Source organism: Bos taurus, chromosome 4, assembly GCF_002263795.3.
Source record: "Bos taurus isolate L1 Dominette 01449 registration number 42190680 breed Hereford chromosome 4, ARS-UCD2.0, whole genome shotgun sequence".
Taxonomy (NCBI): Eukaryota; Metazoa; Chordata; class Mammalia; order Artiodactyla; family Bovidae; genus Bos; species Bos taurus.
Genome location: NC_037331.1, coordinates 15,576,021 through 15,587,500, shown reverse-complemented (window position 1 = coordinate 15,587,500; position 11,480 = coordinate 15,576,021). Strand labels below are relative to the sequence as shown.

General features: G+C 39.3%; 1 protein-coding gene across 2 annotated transcripts in view; it reads left to right on the top strand.

Annotated features, from left to right (window-relative positions):
* The window catches only part of COL28A1 (collagen type XXVIII alpha 1 chain), a 181,519-nt gene that overhangs the window by 19,542 nt on the left and 150,497 nt on the right, over positions 1-11,480 (top strand). For both annotated transcript variants that reach the window (XM_024990989.2, XM_024990987.2), the window contains exons 8-10: positions 2,835-2,861; positions 8,624-8,668; positions 11,171-11,215. In XM_024990989.2, coding sequence (XP_024846757.1) covers positions 2,835-2,861; positions 8,624-8,668; positions 11,171-11,215 — 117 coding nt within the window. The remainder of the gene's footprint in view (positions 1-2,834; positions 2,862-8,623; positions 8,669-11,170; positions 11,216-11,480) is intronic.

The window sequence follows — 11,480 nt, the reverse complement described above, 5'->3', positions numbered from 1 at the left end:
ACTCCCCGTGAGATTTAGATGAGGCACACGGCCCCAGAGCTGTGGTTTTAGAAGATTAATTGGGCCTGGCTCTGAAAGCAAAACTGAAGTGGGGATAAGCAGAACGTTTACTTTGAAGAGGTTTGTTGCTACAGGCTGCATGAGAAGTAACAGGGACAGTAATTAGCTAGAGCTGCTCTGGCCAATGTGAGTCTCCGGCCATGTGTGCTCAACTGGTGGTCAAGACAGGCAAGCCGGAGGGGAGGTGTGCTGGAGGAACGAACTGCACACTGAATTTTGATGACTCAGTATCAAAAAAAAGACAGAAAATATCTCACTGATAATTTTTTAATATTGATCATGTGTTAAAATGACAGAATTTTGACCTGTTAGGAGACATAAAACATATTATTAAAAAGTAATTTCACCTGTTAATTCTTACATTTTTGAAGTGGCTATGAAGGAACTGAAAATGACATATGTGGCTCACATTATATTGGACAGAACTGAGCTACGGTGACGACAAAACAGAAAGGAGGGGAACACTGTGAGAACCACGAAGGTGCAGAAATGCGGGGATGTGGTGACTAACTCTACCTCAGCTGTTCAGCAAGATTTACTGAGCGCTTGCTATGTGCTGAGCCCTATACTGGGTGAGGGGGAATGGAGGTGAGCAAGGTAGAGAGATCATGCTTCATGAAGTGTTCACGCAGCAGGAGGCGATCAATAGGTGAATCAGTGAATAAGAATTCCAGTCAGTGAGAAGGTTCAGTTCAGTCACTTAGTCACGTCTGACTCTTTGTGACCACATGGACTGCAGCACACCAGGCCTCCCTGTCCATCACCAACTCCCAGGGTGTGCTCAAACTCACGTCCATCGAATCAGTGATGAAAATGCAAACAAGGTCACATGGGCTCCTAGGCAGAAAGAGCAGTAGGTACAGAGGCACTGAGGCGGAAGAAGCTTGGGGGGCCCAGGAAATGGCAAGAGAGCCAGAGCTTGAGGGAGAGTCGGGGGTAGGAGATGAGGCTGTGAGGTAGGCAAGGGCTGGATCACATGGGCCTTGATTTGTAACTAAGGGCCCTGGGGCCCACCTGAAGGTCAAGGGGTGGAAACTCTGCACTTCCATTGCATGAGGCACGGGTTCAATCCCTGGCCAAGAAAAGTTCCTATGCTGTGGCCAAAAAAAACCAAAACAACATTGATTATACACATAGGTGTAATTACCGAAAAACAATAACCTCTGTATAAAACTAAGTGTCCTGGAAGCTGTTGGAGAATTTTAATTGGTTGGATTAAAAGCATGGAAGGGGCAAGTAGAGAGACAAGATGATAATAAACTTTTGATTTCTGTCTGATTTGAAACACGATGGTACCGTTAATAGAAATAGGAAAGTCAGAAACAAATTTTGCAGAGACCAATGAGCACAGAGTTGACTGCCTTAAATTTGAGTATTTTAAAACTAGCAAGTAAAACCAGGGATTTCACGGAAAAAACTAAAAAGAAAACAAACACAAAAAAACCAAGAAAATAAAACAGGAAAAAAATTATACTATAAAAAATACTATTCCTTTATTTTTGTAAACTGTATTGGCTCCTTCCTAAATACAATCTCACCTCTCTGAACGTAAAATGATGACAGGATTTTAAATATGATGGTGGGTTAGAAGGTTCCTGAGATGGGAAGTCCAAGATTCCTGAGATGGGAAGTCCAGCTTTTTTTTAGTGCTGCAGACATGAATTGTTTTTATAAAGAACACCAGTTTAACTATGGCCTTTAACTTTAAGCACTATACTAAACCTTAAACCATTTACGTGAATAAGCGTTTCCAACATGGATTAAATTGTACCATAACATTTCCTTCGTTTTACTAGTTTTACTCTTCAATTTCTCAGTGACTGCACATTTGGAGAGAAGTGTTACTTGTTTCCTAAAGTTTTCCTTTTTATCTTTTGTAAAAAAGTCCTACACAACAAAATTTTGTACTCTGACTCACATGTAACTACACTTACATCTTGTTTATTCCACTGGTTTCTCCAGCTCACTTAAAAATATGCCTTGCAATTCTATTTTTATACTTGGAAACTGTAGTTGTGTGAAAAAGACACTCGATCCAATTAAAGACTTGGTGTTGCTTAAAGCTGGTAATTTCCCAATCAGGTTAAAATTCAGTGTCGTGTTACTTAAAGGACTGTGGGCAGTGACACAACAGAGAAGGCTGTGCAGGGTTCCCAAGACTGACACACAAGAGCTGCAGAATCGCCGGCCCCTTATTTAGCGCGGGACAAAATATAGTAACTTAAAGGCCACTGTCTCACCAGGGTTGACAAAGGAACCATTCATTTCCGTGATGCTCTATATTCGAGACTGAATTTGAAAGGAGGACCTGAATGGATATAAATATTTACGGGTATTTTAAAGGTTGTTATCTCAGCTCGTTTCCAAAGCCAATTTCTCTAACAGTCTCCATGGAACACCCTCAGCTGTGAGAGTTCATAGTTCAAACGTCAACAGGACAATTTTGAAAGGGCTGTTACAGGTTGTCCCTGCTACAGTGAGTCTCAGTGTATAGTTCTCTCCTTTAGCTCTGGCCGAAAGGGTAAGAAATTGGGTTTGAAAAAAATATGTGGAACCAAGAATAGACTATAATAAAAGGAAACATAGGTTCTTTTCTTCCCTCTACTATATACACATTCCCTAAGAGCAAAGATAAGTGAACGAGCTTATCTTTACCTGGTCTTACTTTCCAAGACTGTACAAATGTGCTTTGTTATACTTTATAAATGAAAAATATCAGATACTTCCTCCAACTATGCCTTCTAATATCGTATTCTACTTTCTTTTTTAATTAGGGAATCCCTGGGTACAAGGGTGAGAAGGTAAGTTGGTAGCAACAAATAAAATTTCATAAAGAAAAACAGAAACATAACTGTATTTATATATTCATGTATGTGTGTTAGTTGCTTAGTCATGCTGGACTCTTTGCGACCCCATGAACTGTAGCCCACCAGGCTCCTCTGTCCATGGGATTCTCCAGGCAAGAATACTGGAATGGGTTGCCATTTCCTTCTCAAGGGGATCTTCCCAACCCAGGCATTGAACCCAGGACTCCTGTATTACAGGCAGATACTTTATTGTCTGTGCTACTAGGGAAGCTCATTTCTATACTTAATAAAAGTTATTTTCCCTTATTTTTGGAAGTCTGGATCCTCAAATTCCTAATTACATTTTTAACTCTGTTAACATAAAATAATAGAACTTAAGATATGGGTATATGCTATAAAGAATGGAAGGTGGCCCAAGATTCCTGAGATCAGAATCCAGTCTCTCTTAGCCCTGCAAATATGAATTGTTTTCAATAGAGAATCCTGACTTTTACAGCCATGCATCACAAGTATCCAGCCCAAAAGTTTCTATGTACAAGAGGATACAGCAATACTACAATTAGGCTAGTCCCTTGGCACTTAGCTCCCTATGAAACATAGACCTAAGACTGTCTACTGGGGGAAAGATGATGGATCATCCTGCTTAAGCAGTAAAGAACTACTTATTTCATTTAGTCAATCATCTAGGTAGATCTTGCAGGAGAAGTGAATTTGACAAAGGTTATAAGTTGTTAGATTGTTTTATGATTATTTGGAAATTACAAATTATGATGTCAGTTCAGTTCAATTCAGTCGCTCAGTCGTGTCCAACTTTTTGAGACCCCATGAATCGCAGCACGCCAGGCCTCCCTGTCCATCACCAACTCCCAGAGTTCACCCAAACTCTTGTCCATCGAGTCAGTGATGCCATCCAGCCATCTCATCCTCTGTCATCCCCTTCTCCTCCTGTCCCCAATCCCTCCCAGCATCAGAGTCTTTTCCAATGAGTCAACTCTTCGCATGAGGTGGCCAAAGTACTGGAGTTTCAGCTTTAGCATCATTCCTTCCAAAGAAATCCCAGGGCTGATCTCCTTCAGAATGGACTGGTTGGATCTCCTAATTATGACATCAAACTGATTCAAAAGAAATGAATGTGTTAGACTGGAGTTCAGGAATCTTTGAGAGTGTTCAGTTGTTCATTGAAGAAGGCAATGGCACCCCACTCCAGTTCTCTTGCCTGGAAAATCCCATGGATGGAGGAGCCTGGTGGGCTGCCGTCTATGGGGCCGCACAGAGTCAGACACGACTGAAGCGACTTAGCAGCAGCAGCAGCAGCAGCAGTTGCTCATTCCTAAGTTTATGCTGCTATTATTGTATGCTCACCTTGTCAGATAAGCTATTTAAAATCAGAACATGTCGCTATAATTCATTCTGTCTTAAAACCCTCAGACCTGGGCAAGTGAAAGTGTTAGTCGCTCAGTCGTGTCTGACTCTCTGAGACTCCATGACTACAGCCCACCAGGCTCCTTTGTCCAAGGAATTCTCCAGGCAAGGATACTAGAGTGGGTAGCCAGGGGATCTTGCCGATCCAAGGATCGAACCTGGATGCCCACATTGCAGGCAGATTCTTTACCATCTGAGTCACCAGGGAAGTCCAAGGCCTGCGTTACAGGGTCCTGTTCTGGGTCCCCTCCAACCTCCTCACTCGTGAGGGAGCCAGGAGTCTGCAGGGTGAGAGGCCCATGCCCCCTCCTCCTGGATCATACTCTGGGTAACAAACACCCTAGAAGACCCTGCCAAATGGCCTGAGCCCGCTTCAAAGGCTCACACAAACCTCTTCCCCATGTCCATCGTCTTCCTAGCCCTGAGGGAAACCAAGTGGAAGCTTTGCTGGGACAGGAGGGCCCATGGAGGGGGCTTTGTTATGCTGCTTCGGGCACCTTCACAGACACACACTCATAGCTTCTTTTGCAGTGGAAGGGGCTGGAGATGGGAAGTGCAGTGGGAGCTGGGCTGTAGGTCGTGGGCAAAGGTCTCCCACGTGGACCTCTGAGGAATTCCAAAACTCCTTTAACTTTTTACTCCTTTTGTAGGTTCATTTGCCAAGAAAGGAAGTTAGAACAGTACTAGTTTATTAGCTTGACTTCTAACTTTCAGCTACTTAGATACATGGTATGTGGGCCTCTGCTTGTACTCTTGCCCCAGGGCCCTTGTAAACATTAGAGTTAAACCTACATACAAGCAAATAAATATATTCCTAAACTGGAAAATGTTAGGCCTTAAAGGGGAAGAGTGTAAGAAATGCCATGATTCTGTACTTGGCCATAAGAACATGAACAACTCAATATCTTAGAATGCCTGTTTTTTTCATCTGTATAGAACTGGATCAATGCAGGCCTCCCTAATTTATCAGGCTTTCTCGGTGGTTCAGTGGTAAAAAATATCCACCTGCCCATGCAGGGGATGTGGGTTCGATTCCTGAGTCAGGAAGATCCCCTGGAGAAGGACATGGCAACCTGCTCTACTATTATTGCCTGGGAAATCCCATGGACAGAGGAGTCTGGTAGGCTACAGTCCGTGGGGTCTCAAAAGAGTCAGGCATAGCTTATGACTAAACAAACAATTTACAGGGTGATTGGAAAGTGAAATAGAATAATGGATGTGAAAATGTACTGTAAATTATTAGCTGGTCTACAAATATATGGTTCTATTATAAAGAGACAGGGAACAAATGAAAGTATGGGAAAGTTAAGAAAGTTTCATGACTGTAAATAATTGTGCTAAATGGGCTTCCCTGGTGGCTCAGATGGTAAAGAACCTGTCTGCCAATGCAGGAGGTGCAAGAAATGTGGGTTGGATACCTGGGTTGGGAAGATCCCCTAGAATAGGAACTGGCAACCCACTCCAGTATTCATGCCTGCAGAATCCCATGGACAGAGGAACCTGGCAGGTTACAGTTCATGGGGTCAGAAAGAGTCAGACATGACTGAGTGAGCAACACTAACTAAATTGTCCTAAATATATAGAGCCAAAGAAAATTCTCCATGGCGCCATCTTGATTTATACAATTTGTTAATTATCAACACCAGGAAACTCTCTGTATATATATATATATTTAAAAGATTCACTTAAACTTCTGGAGAATAATAAGTTTACTGGAGGGGGCCTTGTTTGGAAAACACAAGATGTCAGAGTGAAAGGACCCTGAACTATCCACATTCAAGCCAGAATTTCACCAGGAGAAGTAGTATCAGAAATTGGAGGCTGGGAACAGAGCTAATCTGTTCAGAAATTTCTGAAGTGCTTGCTCTCAGGAACTTTGTAACTGTGACCATTCCACAGGGATTACTGAGCCCACCAAAGAAGAAAATGCCTTTGCAGAGGCAAATAACATGAGTACAGTATTTTCATTGATGGGAATCTACCCCCAAACCAATGCTGCCTCTCAGGACCCTATAGCTAACAAATCTGTTTGGACAAATGGAAAGTGAGTTTTTAGCCAAAAGAATTTTGAGCATATTTACAGTACTTTTCTGTTTTATATTTTGGTGGTTGGCTCATTTTATTTCCATTCATATTTAATTCCACTCATTTTACTCCACAACAATAAATTAATTGCTTTCTAATTGATTCTTCAAGAGTGATTTTCCATTTGCATTGAGAAATAAATGTTCAGCTTGTTTTCAGGGAAAGCTCAGTTTTTCCTGGGTTGGGCTGACTCACAATATGAAGGGGAGAGAGGACAGATTGCTTCTGAATAGAGGCATAGTTGGATCTAAAAATTGTACCTCCCTCTTGCCTGCTGCAGATGCCAGCAATATACCAGGCAGGACCCCAGGCAGAGGTGTCAGGTTAGTGAAGAGTAACTTGCAGACCATGGCAGCATGCCCTGTGCAGCTCTGGGTGGTTGAGGAAGAACACGGACTTGGGTGTCTAACAGACTCAAGACTGTGGTCATCAACAAGCTGCTTAATCTGTCTGAGCCTCATTTTCCTTGTGATGAATGGAGACATATATGCCATGCAAGGCTGTTGTGGGGATTAGCAATAACATCAAGACATTTTGGCACACACTCTGCATCCATAATTGGTGGTCACAATTATCATTTCCCTTCTTAGAGCAAAGTGTGGTCGGCAGGTTGGCTGTCAACCTGCAAACTGTTGCTATTTTGTGTTGAGCTGAAGCTTGCAGCAGAGTATAACTCCACTGTATCACTAAACGTCCTGTTTAGCTTAGCTGACATTTTTCATAGCAAGATTTCCTTAATGAAGGAAGCAGGGCAGTGACGTTCACGCTAGCATAAGTTGCTTATGTCATTGTGTATTAGCGGTTCAAGACGCATGCTCTAGAGCAGCACAGAGATAATAAAACAGCAGCAGAAACAGAAACTCGTAGTGACGGCACTGGATTAAGTCACTGGCTGGCATGGACATTGATGTAAATCATTTAACCTCCCCAACAGAACTGCCTTCTCTTAAAAATATGAATTGCCTGGAGGCTCAGAATAAATAAATATATACATGAACACACTTTGAAAATTCTAACTTTAGTTGTTTTTCTAATTGACTTTGTTACCTTTAAATTCTAATTATTAAAAGTCTTAGAAGTCTGATATAATGGATTAGTATTCAGAGGCCCCAGTTCTCATTCTATCTGAGCAAGTTACATTTAAATCACAAATGTTCATTCTGTGAAACTGGGCTAATACTATCTACCTCAGACATGATTTACATTATTAAATGATTAAAGATTTACATCAGTGATTTAAATGATTTACATCGATGTCAGATTAACTGAGATAATGTCTGTAAAATAACACTAATAATAAACAGTAAAGCATCATTTAAATGTTAATTTTTTCCCCCATTAATATTCCGGGAAAGGCAGGAGGATGAGGTGATGGAAAACACACAGCATGCTTGCCACCACCCCTGACCCTCTCTCTCAGTGCAGACCTTGCTCATTCATTGTGGCTCCCTTCTCTGTCAAGTCAGAACCTTTTCCTCATGGATTTCTAGGCAAACGCTACTAACTGATCAAAGTTGGTGCTCAGGCCAGAGCATGTGGTGTTGTGGAAAGAACAGGGTCTCTGAGTCTGAGTAGACCTGGTTTCAGACCTTGACTCTTCTTTACTAGCTCAGTGATGGAGTGAAGTTATCTTATTGAGCTTCAGTTTCCTCAGGTATAAAATAAGATCAAAGTGAAGGGGATTAGGAGGTACAGACTGCCAGTTATAAAATAAATAAGTCACAGGGAATATAGGCAATATTTTAGAATAACTTTGGATGGTGTGGAATCTATAAAAACGTTGAGTCACTATCTTGTACACTTGAAACTAATCTAATATTGCAAGTCAACTATATGTCAATTAAAAAAAGACATCTAAGGATCAAATTGCAAAAAAAGAAAAAAAAAAGGAATGGCAAAACTGATCTCATTGGGCTGTAATGTGGATTCAGTTAAATCACATATATGCAAAGGGCATATAATATATGGTAGATGCTAATTAAGCCTTGGTTTCTTTCCTCTTAATTTCATCCATGTCTCAAAAATGTGAAGCCTCATTAGGTGGTATTACTAATTTGATTCTGTCAAGTTAGGAATGACTCAAGGATAAAATTTTTCAGAGTTCAATGCCCAAACAACCCACAGTATTGAGGATAAAATTGTGTTTAATTCATCAGACTGCTAATGTCATAAGATTCTGCTGGGAATCTTATAAAAAGAATCCTAACACTGAATGACCGTCTTCTTTATCTTGTGTATTTATTTTTTAGGGTGAACGCGGAGAATGTGGTAAACCCGGCATAAAGGGTGACAAAGTAAGGAACATGCTTTTAAAATGCTAACAGCTGTGATCTCTTGGGAATGAGTTTCCTTAAGAGGAAATCCTGGGAAGCATAATGTTGCTCTCACTACTGGAATTACAGCGTCACCGTTCAATTTTCACATCTGTGAAACATGAAGCAGAAAACAAAGCCACCCCTAACTTTAGTTAATGGAGCCCCCACACGCCTCTGCGGCACCCTAACCTTTGAGACCAGGCCCACTAAATGTTAATGGTGAAAGAGTAACTTAACTGGCAAAGTCAGTTCAAGATCCAATTGGATCAAAGTGGAATAGTTTTCCAGATGTAAATTAAACCCTGAGAACAAGCACCTTCGAAAATAGAATGAACACTATGAAATAAGTTAATGAACTACTTTTCAATAATAGGGAAGAACTAGACATAGAAAGGGGTTTGAAACTGAAAATGCAGCCAACCACAGATAACTGAGTAGTTATTTACCTTCATTAGAAAATAAATATGAATAAAATATGTAAACTGGAGACAGCATTAAAATGTTAAGGAGTTCCTTAATGGACCAGAAATACATAGTGTATTTGAAACATGATAAAGGATCCAAAAAAGTACAGAGTGAAAGTAAATAGTTTTCATTACAATTAACTGTTAACAGCATGCCACCAACATAATAAAGCGCTTCAGTATCCATCTTTTAATTATGGGAAGAGTCAAGGAGAGAAAATGAGGCAGAAGGTAAGAAGAAAAGCAGAAAATAGTGACCCTGGCCTATTAAACACTAAATAGCTTGAACTTTCTGAAAGCTTTTAAACTACTGTAGAGTTAAAGGACAGGTGAATCTGAAAAATGTAGGCTTGGTAATTATCTCTGGGAAAAATGAAAGGTGTGATAATGAATGGATTCTTCCCAGAGAATAACTGAAAATGGGAGATGGACATGGACTTGAAAATACTGAAGAAGGGACACACGGAACAGAAATGAAAGTCGAACAATAACTGGGAAAACTCTGTGAAATAAAAATGGCTGACAAAGATTTAAAGTCGTTCATTGACTAAGATGCCAGGGATTGTTAAATGCCCTATTATTTTCAGTGCTAGAAAGAAAGAAAAGTACTGACTATAAATGTAAGATGGCATTGATTGTATCATGTATTCCAATATCAGAGATGTAAAAATCTGAAAAAAGGCATGTCTAAAGTCAAAGAAATATAATGTCCTTGACATAATGAGTTCATGTAAGTTTACATGTAAAATGTACAAAGAACAGGAAAAAACATAAAACAGAAAATATAAATGGATAATAAATGAACATATAAGCAGTCAGAGAAGTAAAATTTAAAACATTAAAATATTTTAGTAATAAAATATTAAAAATATAAAGTAATACATAATACTCAGTATTGATGGGGGTTCTATAAAATGAAGATGTATTCTCTCTACTCAGGTAGTGGGAATGGAAATCTGAACACACTCTGTGGAGGAAATGTTCCTTTATCTTTCCATATGTGGAGAGACAAAAGAAAGTGAGAGAGAGCCTTAAATGTGCTTCAAGTTCTTTCCCAATCATCATCTTCTGGGAAATTATCCTCAGGGATAAATCAGAAGTTGAACAGAGATTTATACACACAGATATTCACTATAATATTGCTAACAATAGAAATCATCGGAAACAAATGTCAAAACTGGGGAAATGAGTAATTATAATTATGATAGATTCACATTCTTAGATATTATTCCGTTTACTAAGAGTTTTTAATGACATGCAAAATATTTTTGACTGAATGGAAGACCAGATAAGTAGGACACAAAATTTGATATACATTTTGATCAAATTATTTAAAGAAAAAAATCTATTGGGAACAATATTGTATGAAAATATGCCTAAAATGTTAACAGCAGTTGCCTCTGTGTGATTGTTGTCCATGAATTTACTTTTTTCTATAATTGTCATGGTATAACTATTATAAATAGGTTACATTTTGGTAATTAAAAAAATTAGAAATTTGAGAAAAGAGAGACTAGATTATACTCTTATAAAAAGAAACTTTAAAGGGCTTCCTAGTTAACAGACACATTGAAATATTTTGTTAGAAGAGTATTAAGTATAAACTGTGTTTTGCCAAGTTCCATGTCCTGAAGATGGGGAAGAGAGTAATGCATACATTGTGGAAACTCACTTAATTTAACTGATATTGCCTTGTTGGAAGAATACAGAATTCCACAAAGTATACTGCTTTCTAAGAATTCTTAAGAAATACATTTTAAAAATTCTGATCAAAATGTCAAATATATATAGGCAAAGACTTAATCCAAAACTGTGGTTTCATGGATTTTCTTACTAAAGGAAAACTGGAACCCAAGGTGGCTTGTTAATAATTATCATTTTGTTAACAATGAATCTGATGTTTGGATAAGCTGCGAAGACTGGCCATTACTGAGAATAAAGTCCCTTCTGTGCCACCTAAGATCACTGCAAACTAAATAGATATTTAGAGTATCTTACTACTAATTTTATTTCACAGGGATCCCCAGGACCAAATGGACCAAAGGGACCCAGAGGAATTCAGGTAAGGGAGTGAAAACCAAATCTAAGTCTGTATTAGAATCATCTAGGAAGCTTTTAAAATCCCTTTGCCCACTTGTACCCTCTACCAATTTAGTCAAAAGATTCCCAGGTAATTACAGTGTGAAACAAAGTTTGAAAACTGATGCTCTAATATTTTGAATAACTAATCCAGGCTCCCTCAAGATAGTTACCAGCAGGTGAGTCTACTTAGTGAGTAGCTAAAGAGTAAAAGTTAACAACAACAACAAAATTAGAGTCTAGGAAGA